Source organism: Anguilla anguilla, chromosome 16 (genome assembly GCF_013347855.1).
Source record: "Anguilla anguilla isolate fAngAng1 chromosome 16, fAngAng1.pri, whole genome shotgun sequence".
In the NCBI taxonomy this organism is placed as follows: domain Eukaryota; kingdom Metazoa; phylum Chordata; class Actinopteri; order Anguilliformes; family Anguillidae; genus Anguilla; species Anguilla anguilla.
The window spans coordinates 7069450-7093570 of NC_049216.1; the positions used below are offsets into that span (position 1 = coordinate 7069450).

At 48.9% G+C, this 24121-nt stretch overlaps 2 protein-coding genes across 3 annotated transcripts in view; one reads left to right on the forward strand and one right to left on the reverse strand.

Moving 5' to 3' along the window:
* immp1l (inner mitochondrial membrane peptidase subunit 1) overlaps nt 1-14949 on the reverse strand; it is a 15185-nt gene extending 236 nt beyond the window's left edge. Inside the window, exons 1-5 of one of the 2 annotated variants that reach the window (XM_035396556.1) lie at nt 14851-14949; nt 6250-6362; nt 5967-6055; nt 5425-5551; nt 387-497 (exon numbers count right to left, since the gene is read on the reverse strand). In XM_035396556.1, the coding sequence (XP_035252447.1) occupies nt 387-497; nt 5425-5551; nt 5967-6055; nt 6250-6354 (432 nt within the window). In that variant the 5' untranslated portion in view covers nt 6355-6362; nt 14851-14949. Of the gene's footprint in view, nt 1-386; nt 498-2542; nt 2758-5424; nt 5552-5966; nt 6056-6249; nt 6363-14850 lie in introns of those variants that run through there. The other variant, XM_035396557.1, reaches the window with a different exon arrangement.
* Nucleotides 14950-15047: 98 nt separating this feature from the next.
* Nucleotides 15048-24121, forward strand: part of elp4 (elongator acetyltransferase complex subunit 4) — a 76950-nt gene continuing 67876 nt past the window's right edge. The window contains exons 1-3 of the mRNA XM_035395101.1: nt 15048-15265; nt 15821-15856; nt 21166-21287. Coding sequence (XP_035250992.1) covers nt 15070-15265; nt 15821-15856; nt 21166-21287 — 354 coding nt within the window. The 5' untranslated portion in view covers nt 15048-15069. The remainder of the gene's footprint in view (nt 15266-15820; nt 15857-21165; nt 21288-24121) is intronic.

Below are 24121 nucleotides of genomic sequence, written 5' to 3' on the forward strand. Positions count from 1 at the left end.
TTGAGCTTTTAACAGTGAATACCATAGAACATCAAGCAGAGAGATTTGTGTCAATTCCAACTCCAGCAGGGCAGTCCTTCCAAGCTGACCAACAAAAAGGTCAATCGTTCTGCTTCCTGGGTCAAAGCTGTGATTACACAACGACCCGACAGACAAAACAAAACGAGTCACGATCGACAAACCAGTCTCAATATTGCTTGTCCCCGCATTTGAACTGGAGCCCCTCGGCTCATGACGTCACCCAACACACACACACGAAAAGGGTTAACACGCTATGCGCTCGGTCGTTTTTATCTAATAAGATTTAATTCGCCAGACCTTGAAGTTCACTCGAAAGGGCAAAAAGCGCGACCCATCTCCCCCCACCCCCCCCACACCAGCAGTACCTTTAAGCAAACTCTTCCCCGAATGAGGGCGTAAGGAACTGGGCCGTAGCTCCTGGAGTCCGTGGAGTTCCTGAGGTTGTCTCCCTCCAGCCATACGTGCCCTTTCGGAACCTACAGAATGCGCACATACAAAGGTGGGGGTGGGGGGGGGTAGGGGGATCTCTTTAGTCTCGTGCATCTACTGTCAAAAACAAATGGCTTCCTAACCTCCTAGCTGATGTTAGCTTTGTTTGCACGTAAATAACGGCAGAGCTTTTTTTTCCTGTCTGATAATGAAGCCAGAAATCGCCTCTGCACTTCGGCCCAGAACTCCTCCCCCCTCCCCGCCCGTACCCCCTCCTCCTCTCGGCCAATGACAACTTAAAAAATTTAATAATTTTTTTATTGTCCTTCTTCCTCTGTGTGCGAAGACAGGAGGGGTTAGAGCGACAGGACAGGGTCACGTTTTTTTTTCGGACTTCAAACGGGGTCATTAGGCTGCTGGCTGAGACCCGCCCGCTCCACGAGGAGGAGGGCGGGCGGGCGGGCGGGCGGGCCACGCTACTTTCATCAGCGTCCCGGGGTCTGAGGCAGAGCCAGACCTGCCAGTAGGCCCCCGCAACGGACCGAGCCTTAATCGACTGCGACACCAATTACCAATAATCTCGTCACTCGAGGGGAGTAGGCTTGTCAAAGCTCTAATTAAAGTCCTCGGTCTCCCCTACGCGTGCAGACGGGACCAGCGACACAGTGCATCGCAATAAAGGACAGCATCATTTATTCTTTTTTATTTTTATTTTTGCGTCCCTTAACTTTTCACTTCCCGGACACTCGGACCGAAGAAAAGATGGAAATTCCCCGTTTGTATACCTTGCGGTTGCGGGAGCCAAGATGGCCGCCCCAGGCCGGGACGGCGCAGTCGCGTTCAGAGGAAACGCTGAAGAGGCTGCGATGAGAAAGTGGCCGAGGTTTACAAAGTGAATATTACACGGACAGCCATTTTGAAGACTGACCAGACTACAGGTGACCCGGTATGCCCCTCCCATCAGCATCAGTCACATCAGCGGCCTCGAATGGACGTAGCCCCTGACTGCCTGACACACGTACGCCATTGTGTTCTGCTCTGGCGACTTCACCTCATTAATATGTAAACATGTGCTTGACTTCACCTCATTAATATGTAAACGTATGCTCGCCTTCCGAAGTGGGGATAGGGAACAGGACAGCTTGTCGTCTGTTTCAGCAGAAGCCTATATGTGATCTTGAGATGGACTAATCCCTTTCAGGACAGATGGAAAATTTCACATGCCGTGTCATCCCCAAGTCTACTGCTCATAAACGCTGCCAGTAGTCAAGTATATCAGGGAGAAAAATCCTTAGATTTTCAGTGTTCGATCTAGGATTAACGGGGAGCCAAATTGGGGGGGGGGGTCACTGTCAAATGTAAGGGGTCAATAAAAAAAATTTTAAATATAAAAATTGAATTTGAATTTTTGGGAATTGAATTTAATTGTAAAAAAACAACAACAATATATTAATCATAACAATACACAAACATATATTTGATTGGAACAACACACAGTTAATTAAACGTATACATTTCTATAAATGAACTTTTGTCTTTCAATTTGCATCGTTTTATTATTATTATTATTATTACCTTTCTTCCAGACACAACTCCTACAGTTTTTTAAGCTGAACGTACCAAACTTGGCAATCAAACTTCCACACACCTATTAGGTTGCTTCCTCCAAGTGATACAACTTATACTATTTAAATTACGAAGCTTTTGAAAACTGCATCTACTGACTTAGCACATCGGTGTACCAGTTCGGCAGCGACACGAACAAGCACCCTTCACCACGGTAACCGCTGGGAGAATTCTAGCAGCGTCCCCAGGCTCATTTGAATGTAATGACAGTGAAGTTCATTTACGGACTTTGACTGACTTCAGTCATTTCAAGGTTCAGTAATGTAAGAATGAAGTCACTTAGGTAACTTTAAAACAGCGCTCCTCAGCACAAGGATTAACTGTGATTAAAATCGCTGGAAGTCACTTGAGCACCTGGACTGACCTTCAGCCCCGTGAGTCTGTTAAGCCCAGCCATTTTGGTAAGGGTGTGCAGAGGAAGGCACTTCATTTGATCTGAAGAGTGGGGGCAAAGGGAGGGAGGGAGGGAGGGTGGGGCGGTGTGTGAAACCTTTTCTTGGGCCACGCAGAAGTTGGCGGATGGCGGTTTTAGCGGGAGTGGGGAGAGTCCGTTCCGCGGCTTCCCGCTGAACAGGGCAAACCTGCAATCTGATCCTCGGTCGAGCGAGGAGAGAGAGAGAGAGAGAGCGAGGCTTTCCCGGATCGCCCGGCTAAGTTTGCAGGTATCCTTTGAACCGGTCTCTGAAAGTGAAAGCCCACATTAAAAAAGGGGGGAGGGGGGGCGAGAGGGTGGAGTCATTCTTTCTTCTGCTGAATCAGAATGGCCTCCCCCCCCCCCCCAAAATATCTCCCTTGAACTCAAACTTAATCTCAGCCTGACAAAGGAAAGCAGCCCCCCCCCCCCCCTCCTCCCTGTTTCACGTCCCTCCCCAGGTCTTTAAAGTGGCCACTCCCCTTTCGGGCCGGGGCCGCGAATGTAATTGCTTCCTGGTCCGTGGGTGTCAGGCTGACAAAAGGTGGGCCCCAGGCTAAGCAGCGGCGCTACCTCTCCAAATTAGACCAGAGAAATGGTATCCAAAACTGTTTCAAAATGGAACTCCTAACAGACACTATTAAAATGACTGGGTTTTGTTGGTCACATATTCCAATGTTACATAGCGGCTAAAATTTAGCCTGTTTTTTAAAGTACGTCTTACTTTTATACCATGTCAACGGTAAGAGAAAGACGGATGTAGTGTCGTGTTTTCCGCACAGTGTTTGGTGTCGAGATGTTTGAGTCCCGCTGAAGAGTGAGTGTGGCTCCTGTGGGAGGGGGGGGGGGCGTGGGGTGGGGGGGGGGGGGTGGGGTTGTTGTGAGAGGGACGTCCCTGCCGATCGGGCACAAAGCGGCGTTGAGTGGCAGGGCTGTTATTGCTCTCCCTCGCGGCCCGGCGGCACCGTTGTGATGTGGAAATGAAACCCGCGCGGCGCTCCCGAGATCTCGCCGCGGCAACGGGCCTTTGTCTGCCTGTCAGGACTCCCACCCCACCCCCCCACCCCGCCCGAACCCCCCCCCCCCCCCCGAAACCCCGTAACTCGATCTCTCCGCAAGCAGGCCTGTGCTCTCAGTGCGCCCCCCCTTCCTTTCCCATAATCCACTGGGCTCCCAGCACGGTTCGGACGCGGGCGCTGAATGAGCAGGCGTACTGGGGTTCTGCGCTCACCCGTCTCTGCTGGCGGCTGTCAGGCCTTAGCTTCCGGGCCTTTCCGTCCTTCTACCGGGTCGCGCGTCACACCGGTTCACTTTTGGCGTCTCGCTGGCGGGAACGGGTCGGGACGAGAGGCCGTCGTCCCGGACGAGGGCGCGGTGCGCGTGTCCGCACGCCCCGTCCCGTTTCCCATCGGGCGAGAGACTCCCCGTTTTCGCTTTTCCCGCCAGAACCGCGAGGTAGGCCCCCGGCGATGCCTGCTACAGCGGTACGCCCGAAAAGCGCGGTCGAGCTCGGAGCGAGGCCGCGGACTTTAGCCCCCCCCCCCCGAGACCGCCTGAGGTGGCGGACGGCGCGGAGAGAGAAAAAGGGATGTTTATCCCTCCGCAAACACTGGCGGCCAGACGACGGCGAGCGGGGGGGGGAGGGAGAGAGCGAGGCGTCGGGCGCGTGCCGTCTGCAAACACCGGGTCGCGTGCGAGCGTCTCTGTCAACACTCTCAACATTCTGTTTGCCCTGACCCTAACCCCCCCCCCCTCTCCCCGCCCACCTCAAACTCCCGCTTAAACACCGAGGCAAACACGGGACTCCCCGGGCCCTGCCGGGGCCCTGCATTGGGCCCCGACCAGGACCGCTGCCGCTTAACCGCCCCCCTCCCCGCCCCCGCCCCCGCCGACGGTAAAACCAGCGCTTTGTTTGCGCAGCTAAGAGGCGTTGGGCGACCCCCGTCGGAGGAGGAGGAGCCCGCCGCGGGTTTATCACCGCCTGGCTTTTTATGGGGCCGTGGCGCCGCGTCGGAGCTTCCGCCAAAAAGGCGCGGCTCCAAAAAGCGGAACCTACCCCAGCAAACGCACTTATTTATTTATTTTGCTTTGTAACAGGTACGCCCTCCGTACGGTGTGCAAATATTCGACTCGTCACCTCGAACGCGGTCTTCGTTTCCCTTCCCGGGGGGGGTGGAGGGGCCGGCCCGGTGCCGTTGGGTGTCGCCGCGCCCCCGTCGCTCGGGCGAAGCGCTTAAAAGCGGACGGCCTCGGCCTCGCCCCGCGCGGGGGAGCCGGCGGTAATTGCGACGGTCTCGCTGTCAGTCTGTTTATGGCTGAAACAGTTAGAGGGGGGAGAGAGCTTTACTACCCCCGGGCCTGTCCATCAGCCCAGCCGCTCAGCTGTCACTAATGCTAACAGCCTTCGGAGAAATTGCAGGCCGCGGCTGCAGCCGGCGGGGGGAAAATAATAATAAAAAGCAATGACAGTGGTTTCGGCGAGAGACGGTCCCGGGCCCCCCCGAAATCCCCCCCCTTTTCGCAAAAAACGTCTTTGAAAAATAAATGCCGATAAAAATGGACGATTTTTTTGCGCTAAATGCTTTCCAGAGCATATCGAGTTGGTGTGTGTGTGTGTGCGCGTGTGTGTGTGTGTGAGAGAGAGAGCATGCATGCATTGTGTGCATGTGTTTGAAAGACCAGACCAGAACATTCAGACTGCCGGGTGTTTTTAAAAACAATCTTTAAAAGCGTTCCTAGGTCAAATATAAGATGTTTGAATGTAACAGCTGCCGAAATGCACACTGAAACTTAGTTTTAACACAACGGCGCAGTCTGTCTGCAGGCTAACGTGCCGTGTAGCTGGGCCCTGTCTGCGTTTCCCCCATGTCGAGAGCTTATTTTCACCGGAGTTATGAATAATCAGGAATCTTTCCACAAGGCCGTCTGATACTCACGTAAGTGTGGGTTTTGAAGACATCCGACGGACCGCTGGTGCAGACTTTGTCTCCCTCTAATCCAATTACTCTTTTGCAGACATTCATCTTTGGATCAAAGGGACTTTTTGCAATTACGATATCCCCCCTGAGAAAGGATTCAAAACGCGGCTCATTTGAAGCAAGGAAGAATCGCGAAGCGCCGCCATGAATAAACATTTTGTTTTGTTTGGCTCGTGTAACTTCGCAGATAAACTGAAGGGACATGAAAGGTTCTCCTAATGTTAACTGTTATGGTTCAAAACCTGTTAACTTGGTGAAGAAATGGACTCTTTATTATTTATAGATCGGTGAGAAAAAAAAAAAAACTGCTATTTTACTTTGAGCGTAACAGCTCAACAGTTGCCAACATTAAACAAAAACTAAACTAAACTAAAGAAAAAAAAAAAAACATTAATGCTGATATTTTCTACACGACTAAACAAACATTACACAATGAAATGAGGACTGTGCGCAAGTGGAGATTATTTCCACTTGCAAGCAAGACGCACGGCCAAGCTCACTTTTCGATCCTGTAGAAATGGCGGCTGAGTCGTTCGGAGAACACCACGTCACGGCTGGTGATGGTGGGTTCCATCGAGGGCCCGGAACACTGTGGGTGGGTGGGTGGGGGGTTGGAGGGGGGGGGGGGTATGGGGAGAAAAAGGAACGGGTCACAACGGCGCGAACGACCCGCGGAGCCGTCGAAGCCGTCGGCGTCGGGTTAGCGGGTGGAAATGGGGGTTGAGACCGCTGCTCGCGCAATTACTGAGAGAGCAGCGGACCGGGGGGGGGGGGGGAGCGTACCGCCACTAGCTCCCCGATGTACTCGAAGGCGCAGTGCGCCACGCAGCCGTACTGGATGGCGAAGCCCACGAACCCCAGGGTCTTCCCCGCTGCACGCCGGAACATGTCAGGGCCTGGAGTTAAAAATAACACGGGGCTCGTTAATCTGCATCATCGTACGACGCCCCCCCCCCCCCCTCCCCCTGGCCCCCCTTCCCCTGGCCCCCCTCCCGCTGATGATTCAGTCTACCTTCTCACATTAATGCTCTCCGCTCACTGCTGCCCATTAGATACTGTTATTAGTCACCCTTCATTTGCTTTGCAGACACACTCATCCTGGGTGACTTGCAAGGCTAGCAAAACAGTAGTGTTGGACGGGGAAAAAGAGATGGAATTACCCATTACTGTCTCTTGGGGACAATTAACTTGAATTCTACAGCCTTACACACACACACTCTCTCACACACACACACACACACAAAACATTAAAATGCTATAAAACGGCACTATGATCAGTCACTATGATCATGGATTAGAAATGTCCTGGACTTTATTTCCTAACCTTTTTCTGCCAATTTTAAAAGGGCCAATCGTGATCAACTTCACCGGATTTCCCCCAGAAATAAAAAAAAGTCCAGGACATTTCTAATCCATGATCATAGTGACTGATCATAGTGCCGTTTTATAGCATTTTAATGGCGTATCACTTTGCAGATGACTTGCAAGCACCCGCTCGACCAGCGGGGGTCGCTGTTGCGTGATGAGATGATGTATCCCGGCTGGGTAAAACCCTCCTTCCCTCCTTGGCTGACTCAAGCACCAATCTAGCATCGCCCTGGCACTGTCTGGATTTGATACCAGACCCCCATGGCCCACCCCACCCAATAGAACACAGCTTTAACAGATACCATGGATACTGTGGAGCCCATCCATGCACTAAAGGAGTGCCTTAGCAGATACCAGACTGTGGGGCCCATCCATGCACTAAAGCAGTACCTTAGCAGATACCAGACTGTGGGACCCATTCATGCACTAGAACAGTGCCTTAACAGATACCAGACTGTGGGGCCCATCCATGCACTAAAGCAGTGCCTTAACAGACACCAGGGTCTCCAGGGGATAATGCAACAATGGCTCGGGTGTGATCAAAAGAAGCGTCATCTGTACCACAAGATGGCTGACGCCGGTCGACGCCTGGATGGCGACCGGCTCCCAGTCGCGCTCTGAGCCGCCACCGCCACCGAGACACTGCCCTCTGGCGTGGATCAGCGTCGCCGGGTGGGCAGGGATCGATCGTCGCCGGAGCCATGGGAACTACAGAATAGCAAGGGTCGTGTTTGCGGATTGGAGCGGAGTTAGATAATGCTCCGCTGTCTGGACAGATAACGGCCCACTCACCCTGTTGACTTTTACTCAGTTGTCATGGTCTAGATGTTGACAGATAGTCAATCTTCCGAGCTAACGTAACTGGAATGATTAGAATGTTTGCACACGCCCACAGAGCTCCCCCCACTCCCCACCCCCCGCCCCCCCCCAAAGCCAAGGAGCAAACGGAAAGAAGAGGGGACAGGCGAGATCAAAACAGACCTGCTTAAACCTCCGACCATCCGACCATCCCATGTGAACCTAGTTTTATTCCCCATTCGAAAAAATCTAAAAGCACAATAGAGCGTTACTACAAAAGCCCGCTGGAGGATCCCTTTATGGCGAAAGAGCACGACGAAAGTCATTCGCCAAAAACGCGCTGCCTCCGGCGTCCCGTTTTTGGGGCGGGTGCCGCCTCCGCCTCCGCCTCCGGGGGGGGGGGGGGGGGGGACGTCTGTTTCCTTCGGGCCGGGCCGGTAATGAATTCGGCGGGTCCTCCCCTCGCGCCGCTAACCCGTCGACGGCGTTAATCAGGGGCGAGCGGAGCGGAAACGGCTTTGAGCTCCATGAATGATGTCCCAGAGATGGGAAACGGATTAGGGCCCGACGCTCGCCGCCGGGTTACAGCGCCAGGTGGCTCTCCGTCGCCAAGGTGCTGCGCCTAATCCCATTACCCCGCCGCTAAATCTCACAGACATCAAAATTACCCCCCCCTCCTCCACCCTCCATCCCACCTACCACCCCCCCCCCCCTCCTTCCCCTTGCTCTTTTTCATCCCGGCTCTTTTTCGAGCGGAGGGGAGGTGGCTTCACCCGAAAGGAGTCGCGATCCGCAGGCGGCCGCGGTCATCGCCAGCTCGCCGCGAGTGCCAATCTTGATCCAATTTCGCCGCGCCGGTGGGCCCCCCCCCTATTCCCCTGTCCAATAATGCGTCCGTCGGAAAATCCTCGTGGTACAAATCAAGTCTAATCCTGGGCCGGGGAGACCTCACGTTGATCCGGTCTTCCGAACGTGCGGCGGGTTTCCCAGCTCCCGCTATCTCCCGCGCGGCCTCTGGGGGACAGCCTTTAAGTCCCCAGATCTGCTGAGAAGAATAGAGCGGGAGGGAGGGGGGGGGGGGATCACAAAACATGACCCCTGGAACCCCCGATATCACCATATCCCGACCCTCGGGGCATTCATCGTAGGTGAAGATTAGGACTTTGCATAATAAGATTACACGGCGAGTGAATGATATCAAGGGAAGGATCCATATGCGGCCGCCTAGCTTTCTGAATGGGCCCCGCCCCCCCTCCTCCTCCGGGCCGGGCGAGGGCCCGCGGAAGCGAGAGGAGAGCGGGCGGGCGGCTGGGAGTCGGGAACGGGATTCGCAGAAAAAAAATTCAGCTGGCTGTTCCCAGCCCGGGGCAATCTCGGATTAGATCTCCGTCGCCGTCCCCTCCCTCCCTCCCTCCCTCCCTCCCTCCCGCGTTCCCGAGCGGTTACCGTGAGGTCTCTTCGGTAAGTCCCTGACCCTCGGTGGACGGCGGCGGCGGCGGGGCCGTAATTGAAATTCGCATCACATTATGGCCAGTAAATGAACACCGGGCCCCTCTTAATCCGGGATTACACGTACAGTGTGCACACAGCGAAACAAAGAAATCGGTGCCCGGGCTCTCTCTTGCTCGGCTCAGCTGCCTGTGACCCAGGAAGTCGAAGGCAAAGCAGCGTTGAATAATGCCGCGCCAGGGGGAAAGGCGAGGCGGGGAGTCGATGACACCTGCGAACCCAGAGAGGATTTCCCTGCGCCTCAACCCGTTGAAGAGTAGGTTTTTTTGGACTGTTTCTTTTTTTCAACATTCTAAGTCAGTGTTCTAGAACTCCACTGCTTTCAGTTAAAAAAGTACCGATTATGACATCAGCATTAGAATGTTCAGCTAAGAACATTCCAATCACGTATTTGTGATCTCACACCTTAAAGGGTTAGGCCCAAACTCTTTTTCACATTATTTACACTGTGCACATCTCAATGGGAATTGTACTAAGACTGCTAGACTATCACTGCCTGAGGTTCCCAAAGGTTCATTTTGAGTCCTTCCTGCCCGCATTATTTCAGCGTCTTGCTGCTCTCTTCTCACTCAAGAGCGCGTCCTTTGTCAAGTTGTAGCCCGATGCCGCTTTCCAAAGGGGAGTTTAAAGCGGCTGGCGAGGGAGAGACCAGCGAGGATGCGCTCTTGTCCCAATCCTTTCGGACCGCAGGAATAGTTGGGGGGGCGCAAAAGGAGAAGGGGTACGTGCGAAAGCTGGAGCCGTGACAGTGACAGTGGGGCCCGAGGCGGCAGCATCCCTGCGGTACGCAGAGACCCCGTGACCGCACTTCCTCTCTCCCGCCGGTGGGCGGGCGCATGGGCGGCGGCTCCGTGCCGGTCCGCAGCGGGGTGCGGGAAGCAAACGGTCCCCACGCAGAGCGGATCGATGAGCGCACGGAGTCACCGCTCCCCCCTCCCCCTCCGCAGCGCTCGCAGAGCTTTGATCTCTGCGAGCCGTTCGGTCGCCAGCACTCGACCGTCAAGGGTTCCGAAGAAGCACGCGCAGTAGCAGCGCTGCAAGGAGGTTTAAAAAATAAATAAAAAAACACACCTGCACGGGATTGATTGCTTGGTTTATTTTATTCGATCATTAAAATACAACAGAACGACACACATCCCTGAAGTGTATATAGTCTACGGATTTTTTTTTAAAGGAAATATTGAGAGAGAAACAAACCTGGGACTAAAAGTTTGCTGTACATGCCAAAGAGAGTGGCAGCGATTCACTTATCTTGGGGCCTTTCCATTCCAACTTGGGCTCACGACTTAACGTGCGTGGAAGCAGGGAGGCCATCGCTCCTGGGCTGTGAACGGGTGATCCGCCGCTCAGCCTCATTCACGAGCTCGCTCTTCAGCCAACGGGTATCTTCATTTGGGACCGCCCGCCCTAGTGGCACGCCGAAGACGCCCGCGGGGGGGGGGGGGGGGGAAGCGACGGCGATTCTGAACGACGACTTCGCCGAATACCGCGCACGGCGGAGGGAAGCCTCGGCGGCGCGAGGGGCCGCCGGGGGAGAACGCGGCCGACCTGACCTCTCGAGCCGTCGAGCGTAATTAAATCCCCGTCGAGACGCGCCCGCGCGGGTCTGACGCTCCCTCGTGCGCGTCAAACGAAAAAAAAAAAAAAATTAACGAATTAAAAAAACGGCAGATGAACGTCGGGCTCCGTTTCAGACGTCGGATCTTTTATTTAAGTGCGTAATTAGCGCCGTGCAAATTGGGGTTACGGCCCCGAAACTGTCAATCACGGGAGGGGGCACCCCCCCCCGCTTCGTCTGAACCCGGGAAGGGAGCCTCGGGAGGGAGGGAGGGAGGGAGGGAGGGAGGGATTAGGCTGCAGATGAAGCATCTCAGGCTAATTCCCGTTTGATTCCAGCGCGTTCCCCCGACAGTTGACACTGTGATACAGATCAGCTTCCGACAGGCCCGGTCTGTTTGACTGCGTAAGCAGATGGAGGGGGCTGAGAAAGGGGGGGGGGGGGGGGGGGGGGCAGAACGACAGGGGGGGGAAATAAAAAGGAAAAAAGCTCGCGAGGACCCCCCCGTCACTTGTTAACATTTCTAAATGAGAAAAGCATGAGAAGAGGGGGGCCAGAGCTTCACTCTGCCTCCAAGAAGATTACAAGGAGCCCCCCTCGTGCCAAATATGATAACGCACCCCAGCCGTCTCGGACGGGAGGGCAGGGTGGAGCGAGAGCACCCCCGGGCAGGAGGCGGGAGACCTCCCCTCTGATACCCCGGCTCCCCCGACGTGCCTCCAACACCCCCCCCCCCCTCCCCCCCTTTGCTCACGGCTCGCTTTCCTCGACACATGTCCTCCGGCGCTGGTGAGGTCTCCCTCAAACAGGACAGCTGCTGCAATCGCAAATACACCCCCCCAGGAACAAGCTCGCCGTCCGCTTAGTGCCGGGCACGACCGGTCCCTGCCCGCGAATCGAAGGCCGCGCTGAACCGAGCCACGGTGCACGTTAGCGTAGCCGCAGCCGCATTCCCGCTGACTGGAAATGGCCAACCGTAGCGACGAGCTGCTCTTCGCTCTCTCTGCTCACGGTGGGACTGGGTGTTTGGCTTGGCAGGAGGAAGACTGTGAGCACGAGCGTTAAAAGCAGTCTAAGAAAAAGTACTGGAAAAAAACGCAGCTTCTCTTTCCTGCTTTAACTGGAACTCCGTTCCAACTGTGCTGACCGTTGACTCAGGACTTGATCATTGTTCATTGTAACAGTGGACGTGCACCCCATACATGAGTCTGAGGAGGTACTGAGATCTCATAGATCTGATCGGGTGATACAGTTCAAAGTCACCTTAAATCAACTGTCAAGGCCTGCTTCTTGATGTGGAAAGTCCAGGTTCAGAAATTAAAAATCCTCCCTGGTATTTTGTTCCAGTCACCTGGATTTGCTAATTAGCACAGTTTTTCAGCCAGGAGGCCAAACTAATTAGCAAAATTGGCTGGCTAAGTTCATGGGTGGAAGAAACACGCGGACATGGACTTTTACTTTCTGACCCCTGGACTTTCCACCTCTGCTGCTTCCCACACACCACCTTGCCAAAAAAACTGTTCACTTGACTTTCATCGTGGAAAGTACGCTTAATTGCCCTCCCCTGCTTCAGAAACACAAACAGAGCAAATATATAAATTAAGTCGCTTTGTTTGCTGTTTTTGCGATATTCATGCATTAATTTGGGATGTATGGAAAAAAAGACACTGGCCCTTTTGGTTAAAAATAATGCCCGTTAACAAGGACATGCCCTTAACTGTCCGCACAACCCCTGACTATTACTTTCCTTTCGGCGCTAACTAAACAAACGTCTACTGTGTTGATGGCAATCTCGCTTCCCTCCTGGCTGCCGTTATATTCTTCCCCACGGTTTCTTGCGCAGCTCTCAGCTACACAGGAGAAACCCAAACAATTCATTCGGGGAAACCGCTGACATGTTATGACTATTGGTATTATATAGCACAATCAGATACCAGTCAATAAAACTGACATAATAGAAATAACATACAGCAACAGATGACACATTGACAGGGAGATGCCTGGGCTCACAATTGTTCTTTCGGGCCTGTTACCGTACCTCACGCAAGGGGCACGCATTTTCCATCAGACTTACAAAATATGTTTTATCACAGATTCTGTAGTCATGCACGCATGTCACTTCCCTGTCGTTTATTTATTTATTTATTTTTGCTTTCCCAACATCTGCGCTTTGCACAGTGCACCGTCAGCTGGCGTGAATCCCGGGCTTTCCTGTCAGTCCAAGTTACGGTCAAAAGCGCTGTCAAAAACGCCAGGACTCTTCCTGCTAAAAGCATTCACAAGTGAACAGTCAAGCAAGTGAACAGTCAGCCACTGGGTCTTCAAAACGCTGCTACAGTTTTCTGAAGTACAGTTAACGTTGCTGCTGAACAACTATCCACGGCAAGAATACGCTACATTAGCGGCCTGCTTATTGAAGCATATTAGGCCAAAGGATATCACCTCACTTCCTTGGAGCCTTAGATCAGGCTCTTTGCTCTCCTTATGAACTCTGCTACCCATAAGGCTTCATCCTCCTACTGCTGCCAAATGGAACATGAGGAAAAACACTTTTCACGCCACCATCACGACAACTCAAGTTCAGGAGATTAATGTTTTCTTCCCATTCTGTGTTCTTCCCTTTTTTGGACAGCCCAGATACAACCAAAGTCTGCATGGCTGAACTCTCCTCCGTCAACGTCCTTCTGTGCAAATGTGTGCCCTGCTGAGCAGAGCAGTCGCTACTGTAACGATGAGAGGGGGAATCTGAGGCAGGGACTACTCAGCCAAATCAATCAGACTCCCTGGCTGGGGAAAAACTCCCCATCATAGATCAACTGGCTTTGTGACTATCAAGTCCCAAATATGTCTTTAAGAAAACTGTGAGCACCCATTTGGCTCAGTCTCTATTACACACAGATCACACAGCCATAATGGGAGTGACAACTCCATGTGTATAACTTGTAAAACATATATTTGTATCGTATTAATATTTATATGTAGTGTCACTGATATCCGAGATGAGTGTTGTCATTGCTTAGCTTCCATATAAACAAACTACTGTGATATCAAGGTCACTTTTCAATAAATGTAGAACATTATTGACATTGACAACCACCTAAAGACCAAGACTGTTCAATATTACAGAAATATACAGCTTTGACAGGAAGTTAGGTCACATGACCCCGGCTCACCCTGTCAGGTGACCATGGCCTAATCTCACTTATTAACTTCAGAACATGAATTCCAAAGAATTTCAACCCTGACAGAGCAATCTTTGAAGTATTTTGTGGATGTCAAATATGGTTACATGGCTGTGCACACTGTGGACAAATTTGTGAATGGGGAAAAAATAATTCCATTAAAATGTGAACCTGTATTAAAAACAACTGTAAAATTATTGTATATTTAATGTTTCAAATACAAAGTAATATTCTTATTATATTTTTGAACGTACAACAAGCCAGCTGGATTTTGGGGACAATGTCACAGAATCAGATATCATTGACATACAGTGCAATTATAGTTCAAAACAATCTATAGAAACTCATTGGGACACACAGCAATTAACCAAAAATAAGTGAGAAATAGCTGGCATTATTCATTTAAATAAGCCAGTTTGCATTCCTTCTTCCCTCGTTGAAGCAAGTTAGAAAACTGATAAATATAGAAAATTTTCAGATCTGAGAAGGTAAATCTGAGGGTGATACAGTAAAAACTGTATCCGTTCACGTACTTATTATTAAGTTGCAACCTAAGCCCATCGTTCGAGAAAGTAAGCACTGTCATCTGTTTTTGTGTCAAGGTATTTGACATCTACGTTACTTAACTGAAGCAATTGTGGTGAGCACAGATAACCTAGGAGGCTTCATACGGCGTACATTATGGAAATTAAGAGCCTGGACAAACGGGATAGACACAACTGCAGATAAATATATCTGGCTGCTCATTACTGAATAACTGACACATAGTCAGAGTGTAGCCAGCGAGCTAAGTGAGCTGGCTTGTCCCTGGATTTCCCGAGACAAACGTCCTGAGCCAGCTAGCACGCTTGTTTTGCGGACCGGCGGTATCGCGCAAGTCTACTATCTTGCAGTGTCATCTTATGCATTTGAATAGCGCACAATTTATATGAATTGTCTATATGTACTGCTAAATATCTAGAAACTCACCTTTTATATCTTCGATAAAAATGTATTCAACTGAACGTGCCTTCTACAGTAACAGGCTTGCGTCTGCTACACACATACCGGGGTACACTAATGTAAACAGAGTTCTCGACACATTCTACCAATAACAGCTTATGTGATTGGCTGTGAATCCGAGGTTTAATCTCCGATTGGTTACATATTCCGTTGAGTATCTTCACTTCCGCTGTCAGCGAAGCTTAAATGTCCAAGATGGCGGCCCCCTCAAACAGCATGAGCAGCAGTGGACCTGAGCAGAAAGCTCGCCTAGCGTGCAATACAACAAGTTTCCAAAAGAAATCCCGCAGCAATTTTATCTCAATCCCAGGAACCAGACCATCCGTTCAGAACGGACAGCTTATTGTTTCTACAGGGGTTACGTCTCTTGATTATGTGATCGGTCAGTTTTCGTTCATCCTGATTAACAAACTAGCTGATAGCTGAACTCACTGTTGTTTTCCTAATGTAGCGGTAATGTTATTTTAGACAATTGACTGCTACAGTTCTAATTAAATACCCACGAATGTCCACTGCAGAATTCATTTCACAAGCGAAATATTGTTATAAATATGTCCTGTTAACTGAGTTTGACTGTTTAGCTAACAAGCTAGGATGAGCTGTCTGTTGGCAAATAACGTTTAAATACGAGCAATTGCCAAGGCGAGTGCGTTTACAACGTTTTATATGTCAGGGCTAACATAAAAGTAATAAGTTACGGTGCATACAGCTGCACATAATACATGAAAATATGCAATTTTTCTGCGGTACATATGGGTGCTGTGCTTATATTTTCTGTTATCTATAATCGTGTTCTGTTTACGTTTAACTGCCTGGATATCCACTTGCAATGTTCAATATTCAGAACAATCATTTTTTTTAGAATCTATAAAATTGCGATTATATTGTCTTTCTAAAATGTTTTACCGAGTACTAATATGTGTACCTTCTTTAATAGGGGGTGGCTTAGCTGTTGGAACGCTGCTCCTTATTGGTAAGCAACTTTTTTCCACCCACGTGATATTTACCGCGTTTTATTTCGCAGTGTACTGCTACATGTCTTAAGTGGTGTACTTAAGGATACGCATAACCCTGCTCTCTAAAATCTACGTTTTCTTTGTTGATCCATGATTATCAATGAAAACATTTTAAAGCCTTTTCAATTTAAAGATACAACGCTAAGATGACGCTTTCATATTAGTTATGAAGGCAATATAATTACTGAAAGCTTAAATATGTCGTGAGTAATACTTAAGTTGATGTGCACAGGTCATATGATAAGCGTTTATAGTTTTTTTTCACTCTTTCCTTCTGGAAGAATATTCCCGTTAGTTTGTCTCCAGTATTCTTTCTCATTCACAGTATTCCCACCTGTCAACAGAGGAGGTCCTTCTGGGGATTAAATGCTCACTTTGTTTCCTACTCACATTTACGAGCTAATTGAATGAAGTACTTTGGTGTTCCAGGTGCTGCTGGTGTCTGCTCCCGTCCTGTGGAGCAAGGTTTCACGGCACTGAGCCACCTGGCTCAAAGCTGTCAGGCGCCTTTTCGCTCACCTAAGAAAACACTGTATTGTTGTCGTTCTCCCGGTTCCCATGAAGCACAATTGGCTGGTTTAAACTGCCAGAGTTCTTTCGGTACAGCTTAATGTCGGTTCCATGGGAAATTAAAACTTTTCGGTAAATCAATCTTTCCATCACCAAATTACTTTTGCGATGTTCAGGTGACGGGGACGAAAGCTGATGGCTTTACATGAGATACCGGTTGATATCTTTTCATATCTGTTGTCTTGGCAGCATTTTATCGCGTGGGGTTTATGCTGTGGCAGGCCAAAGTGTTTCAGTTGCTCATGCTAAGTTAGCACTACTGAAATATCAGCGGAGACTGGACTCTTAAATGACAGTGTGGGGAGCAGGTGATGATGCTTTCAGTATCATTGGGTCTGCTGCCTCTGACGACTGACGTTGTACTCACTAATAGTCATCCTTCTGGTGACTGGGGAATCGGTGGTTAAACTCAAATGCTTCTGAATTATAGTGTGTCTGATTTAATCTGGCAATAGTTGAAACAGCTTTCTGCTTTCTCTGACTGTGCTAGACCCAGAAAAGGACTTGCTGTGCTAGACTTCCAGAAAGTCCCGTCAGAAGTCTCGTCTCGTCTTGCATAAATCACCTGTGGTAGTAAAAGTATTATGGTATCCTAAATATTTAAATACTGCAGGTTTACTTTCTTGATGTTGAAGAACCACTGCTGCATTTTTTTAAATGACCAATTAACAAAATATCAACTGTGTCAAACATCTTGGCTTTATCCTATCAAATATAGCAACCCATCTGTTGCATGCCTGTTGCAGAACAGTCCTAGATATTCAGTTAATTCTTGATCATTTCATGTGTACTGTTTGCGGATTATGTTATAGTCAATGTTCAAAAGCCATCAGTAGTAAGAATGGCTTCCCAGTAATTTCACCTTTTCAAGTTCTTGTAGTTTTGTTTTAGGTGGTAGTGTAGTTTGGTTGTGGAACTGGTTTTGTAACCTAAAGGTCACAGGTTCGATTCTTGGGTAGGACATAGCCATTGTACCCTTGAGCAAGGTACTTAACCTGCTTTGCTTCAGTACATATCCAGGATGCAGTAGCCTCTATGTAAATGGAAGCAATGTAAATGCTATGTAAAAAGAAGTTGTGTAAGTTGCTCTGGATAAGAGCATCTACTAAATGCCTGTAACATAATGTTTTTTCACATTATCACATTATCTTTTTTGCTTCATTCTGCTTTTTGTGTATTCTCCTTTACCCAGTTGCTTTTCCAAAAAGTGTCTGCTCAATGCCTACCTTATAAATTGTATTTTTAAGTAAGGGAGGGATTTTGTTTCTTAAGATGAAAGTGTGTTCATTTTATGTCTGTAGAGTTTGATGTAGTTTTCAATTGTTGTTCAGTAATGACTGTCCTAAAGTGTTAAATTATCATGAAGTACCTCTCCTTTGATAACCTTAGCTGACATGTTTCATGAGATGGTGCTCCAGTCCTCTGCTCTTTATGGACATTATATTTAGTAATTTAACACAATAATAGACCGGCAGGTGCCATTAAGTTATCATTTTGTTTGACGCGATTGCGTTCCCTTGAGCGAGCGCTATCTCCTAGTGTGAGTAATTAACATGGCCGCTCTGATTGAGACAAAAACTGTTTAGTCTGTTCGATCAGAAACATGCTTGTCCTTCAAAAGTATTTTTGCAAATAGCTTAGTACACATCTCGGGCAAATTCCGATTATTATGTTAGTTTCCCTGTTTTACTATTCTCAAAGGGAACTTGCATCTTTATAGATTACGTAAGCGAGCAACTTCTTTTTTTGTGCTGTTGAAAAATCGAAAATTAGAGAAAGCTCTAATTTCCGTGATGTGTTATGAACTGTTGGTATCCTTTTCAGAGGAGAAAATACAAGGTTAGTGCTGCATTTTAAGTGTGCTTTCAGGCACTTAATCCTCCCAAGTGTTAAGTAGTTCTTCTTATAATCAAGCTACAATGATTGGCATGTACTATAAGGCCTGAGCACGTGCTCCTTTAAAAGGAGTTCAAATATACATTTTGTTCCTTAAAAAAAGGAACTGTAGTTTCTGCAAGGTGAAACCAAAATGTATCAAAATGTCCTTTAACAAAAGCTGAGAATGTACACTTTCACCACATGAGTGAAAATTGCTTGATTACAAATCTAAAATTGTGACGTTCAGAGCCAAATCAAGAAAAAAAAAAAAAGTGTATTTGTCCCAAACATTATGGAGCTGACTTCTGTATATACACTCAGTGGCCACTTTATTGGAGAGGGGAGCAGGTGGAGGAGGCACCACGGCTGAGAGGTTGCCGTGACAGACCCACACCCGTTTGGGTGGATTCGCATACGGGTCAACTGCAGAGTCAACTGCCTTGCTACACTTTCGTACCTTATGGTGGTATACGTCTGTTCACAGAAAGATTGCATGCGTTCTGTCAGGATGAACACGCTGCCCTCAGGGGGGGACCTCTCAGTCCCTTTCTCAATGGCTTTAAAATGGAAGTCCTTTGATTCCAGTGGCCGGCCCACCTTACATGAGCCACATATTTTGTTTACCTGTCTGTCTTTTTGTGCGCCGAAACGAGTTCCCTTTCAATGCAGAGCCTGTATCAAAATGAGCAAGGTCTCCTTCGCTGAAAAAGCGCCCGCTCGGCACTTTGTGGAAATGACTGATCTGTCCTGAGGTCTATGGTCATTACCCAGTGATGCCGCTGCCCCCCACCCCCCCCCCCCTTAGCCCCCCTTAGCCCCCCACCCTCTGAAACAGTCCCGGGCCGGCTAATGGCTCCTGCCGTTTCCATTTGTAAGACGCTATAGAAACTGGGCCACAATGGGCCCCATCTGAGAGGGCCCATCTGGGTGCCTTTTTAGATCTTTTGAGCGCCGCAGAGGGCCGGTGACCTAGAAGTCCATCGGTGAAAGACGGCCCTTCCACCGACAAATTGCGGAGCCGCGGAATTCCCCCGTCGCCGCGGAGACGTCTCGAGCCGCGGGCGACACGCTCGTTCCACTGGCTTCCTGGGACGCCCTGTCACTCAAACCCCCCCACACCCCCCCATCGACGCGGTCTCGCCGTCGTCATGCGACGCCCGAGCGGTCGCGCAGAGAGGGTCGCCGCGGGGCGCGGGGCTTTGTAGCGGTCGCCGCGCCGCGCCGTCTCCCTCAAACGGGCCGGAGCTCGCACGCTGCCGGAGGGTTTCCCGCCGTCCGCCACGACTGCGCTACCGGCTGGCGGTGAATTGTTTGTGCCGTGTTGGGGAAAACACGGCAAGGTTGCTGTGATTCTCTCTCTCAGCCCCTGCGTCTAGTTTCTATTCAAGGCAAATGCAACACGGTTTACATTCTGAGGCTGTGGTTCAATTCAACTGCTGTCTTCTTTGTCTACCTTTCAAATAAATAAAAAAAGGAATACGTAGTTTTGTTATATCAGCAACTGTAATTGGGATTGTATTGGCTTTGACTGTACTGCAGTGGTCGTTTTTGGGTTGTTAAATATTGTTAGAACTGACGAACTGGTTGTACCCCTGCTGCATGCAATAGGCTGTGCTTCTGTTTACTGTACTTTAATCTACTGTGCCACAAAGGTAAATAAATATTAAGCATTTATCAAACAAATGAATAAATATCCATCCCCCTGTGCTTTTGTTTGTTTCATTGCAACTTATTCCTTTGAGTAAGAGCCAGTGGTGTATTATGCAGGAATGCGTCGGTGTTTTGCTGTTATTGGTCTCCAGTTGTAGTTTTAGTGCTGTGGAGATATTAAAATGTAATATTTCAAAAGGGTGCACTGGCCGAAATGTATATTCCTCCCCCCCCCCCCCTTTTTCTCCCCAATTTGGAATGCCCAGGTGTCTAGTTTGGAATTCACTTATATTTGTATGGCGATTTTTATAGAGAACCGTCACAAAGACGCTTTACAGTGTAGCAAGGCAAGAAACAGCAAAAAGGCTAAACAGAGCAAACACCAGACCTGAACCCCCAAAATAGGGGGGTTTTATCAGTGCTTATCCCACAGCCTCCCTCAGCAGTTCAGTAGTGAACAGTCAAGCGTGCGATTTCAGCAGCTGCTTGTTGTCACAACACCTTTCACAAGTTGGGCCCAGCTGCACAGGCTTGAGTCAGAGGAAGACACTCCCCGTGCAGATTGACGGGTGGACTTGCGGGAGTCGACCAGCAGGGGTCGCCGGTGATCGACAAAACGCTGTCAACTTGGCCAACTGAAACCCCCCCAACCCTGGATGACGTTGGGCCCACATTTGGCCCCTGGCACGGTCAGGGTGCAGGACAAGACCGTTGGGGCCCATTTGCTCACACGAACAGTGCCTTAGCAGGTTGAGCCACCTAGCTGCCTGCACAATTGATAATTTTTTGTTGGCAGAAATGTTTTCCATAAGGTTTTTAAACAGCATTTGATTGCATATTGCTCATGTAATTTAATTTTGAGTATTGTGGGATTGTTGATTTCCATGCAACACACGGATCTTTATGAAGCAAGTCTGTGCAGCAGAAGAAATCAGGTGTAAAGACACCAGGCTGGTCTGCAGAATCTAGCCGTGTGTCACGCCTGTCAGTGCCGTTGCTCCAGTAACGTCATGCATTTGTTAATGTTTTCTTGAAAGGCAGTGTCACCTCAAACCTCTCCTCTCCATAAATGTTTAAGTTGAATTATTTTAAGTAAACAAACATAATTCCCATTACTCACAGTTTGTGTTTTTTTTTTTCTCAACTGATTGTTTTATTTCCTTGACAGAGGAAGACAAGTATGACAGCTACTCTCGCATGCTGGTGAAGTACTTCCTGGCTGAGGGCGTGGTCTGTGGACACAGCCTCTTCATTGGGTCAGCGAGAGACCACCCTGATGAGATCCTGCAGGTAAAGGCTATCCATTACATTACATTACAATACATTACATTGCAGGCATTTAGCAGACGCTCTATCCATTACACTACATTACAGGCATTTAGCAGACGCTCTTATCCAGAGCTAGTCATGCAACTTTTACATAGCATTTACATTGCATCCATTTACAGCTGGATATATACTGAAGCAATGCAGGTTAAGTACCTTGCTCACGGGTGCAACAGCAGTGTCCTTACCCGGTAATCGAACCTGTGACTTTTAGGTTACAAGACCAGTTCTGTGTGCCCTGTACAGCATGTCTTATCTTGAGATTCCAGAATGTTCCACTTTACATTGGCAGGGAAATCTCTCAGGAGTTGGCTTACCTCTCCAAAGTGTCATAATGTCTTTCGGAACACAGAAAGAACTCAAAATGTTAGAAGAACATGAAGTGCTATTTTTTTTTCCCCCAAAACCTTTTTTTCCCCCCTCACTACCGTTACCGTTACCGTCGGCTATTTTACACGCGCGTTTCGCAAAAACGTTTGATGAGCGCAAATTACCTGTGCGCGAGTCGTTTTCGAGATATTAGCGTTGACCTTTAATGATGCACGGGGGGAAAAATGTGAGGTTGGGCTCTGAGTGACGATTAAATAACGGGTTTTAAGAGGTGGCTTCCTAATCGACACAATGAGCTTGACGTAACGTAAGGAGACACACCGGATATTCCCAGACATTTTTTTTTTTTTTTTTTTTTTGTGTCCAGGGGCCTTTCAAAACACGCAGGTTGTAATTTGTAGCGCGGGACATTAATGACTTTTCTTTTTTGATTCGGTAATCGGCAAAGGTCAAAGTTGAGGGCTTGTCATTACTTTGACAATATGAGACGGCAACAGATGTTAATTTCTGGACCATTACTGTCCTCTTCCCTCCGCCGGTGACGAATGCCACCGACGCTCCCATGCGGAGAGAGAGAGAGAGAGAGACAATCTAACAGACCGTAATTATCCCTCCGCCATGAGACTGATGGAGACGAGCACCCGGATAAAAAGACCCATCCACCTACCTTAGATATAATATTTTACTACCCGGCAATTTACCCATCACCGCTGAAAAACATTCGGGCCTATTGTTGTCAGCCCGGGAAAGGTGACGGCAGCATTAGGGTTTCCATCTCCGAAATCACTTTGTTTGGAGATCGAGAGATTCCACCGAGCACTGCGGACGGACACGCTTTTGGGGGGGGGGTATGTTTATTTCACGGTGTCGGTTGAAAATAAATCACTTTTCAATGTGATGTGTTAAGTTTCGTGAGGGCGTGTTTTGTTGAAAGCGTGCGAGTCAACGTTGCATCTTGGTTGAAGTTTATTTTCAGGAAATAGCGTCTGGAGTGTTTAGATATATGGTGTAAGGAATACTCTGTTTAAAAGGAATTAGAAGTTTATTTCCAATGTGTTTCATTTGAGTTCAGCAAGAGTGTGTGTTTGTGTGTGTGTGTGTGGGTGAGTGTGACAGAGAGTGAGAGAGAGAGTTGTGAGGACATCACAGAAGACATGGGCCATATGCTCATCATGGATCATGGGCCTGACTGGGCTTCTGTGCTTGCTCTATGCTGACATTCTTTACCGTAGGCAATTTTCTGTATGTGCGGTGATGGTTTTTTTGACACCAGTTCAGTTATGTGTGTTGCTCCACTATCTGTACTGTACTGTGCTTGTCTGTGGATTGTACAACTTGGCCATGTTGTACTACATGAATAAATCCTCAGTAAATCATGTTAAAAAGCGTGGAGCTGGTGAATCGGAGTGGCCTGTTGGAGTGGCCATGTTGCCTGACTCTGCCGCACCTCCCTGTGCACGCGTGGTCAACCGGAACCTCCTTAACGATGGGCCCCCATTAATGTTACAGCTTTTTTATCACACTCTGGAGTATAACACAATGTCATGGGGTCTTTATAGAGGGGGAGGGGGGTCACATTGTTAAATCTGTCTCCCCTGGAAAACATCTATCTTTCCTGCAGACAAGGTGACAAAAGCCATTTTGAAATCAGAAGCCAAATGAGATGGAAATTGCAGATATATTGATGGATATATCGAGGAAGGGGTTGTGGCTTAACGTCTGCTTTCCGTATGAACGATTTGGAACAGGTCAGTTAGTATAGGCTAGGTATCAGAGGATGTAAATAACGCAGTGTGTTTCTGACAGTCCAGTCCGAGAAATACAGTCGTCTCCACATTCCTTTTTTTAAATCGTTTATATCGTTCTCCGCCTCTGGACCATATTGCAAAAAATAATGCTCAGGACCCGGCGTTCAGGGTTGGCTTATGCGTTAACCACTTTGCGGGGAAATGGCCAAACCCAGAGCGGTATGTCTCCGAGATTCTTAAACTATAATGCTAACGTGCTAACTTATGAATGGAATAACACGAGACTCTCCGTTCAAGCACGGTGAAGACGCGTTGGGTTGCTGTATTGCCGCTAAGTCAGCGGTGTCCCGTCTTATCCGATGTGGGTGAAGGTTTTTTCGTTATAGCCCAACACAAAGACACCCGATTCAACAAATGGACTAATCTCTAATCCTCACTCAAGACCTTCATAAGTAGATTCAGGTGTCTTAGTGCCTGGCTAAAACAAAAGCGTGCACCCGCACCAGCCCTTTTATGATAAGACTGGACACCCCTGCCCTAGGTCACTTGAATTAAGAATGCAGAGGCTTTTCAAGTTTGTTTTAAATGAGGTCGTTGTGGTAGATTTGCATTGTGTGTCAGCAGTTACGCATAGTGGGTGAGGGTTGTGAATTGCATCTGAAACTTCATTAGGTACACCTGCTCATTAACACAAATAGCCTGGTCCTCCGACCAGTGAAT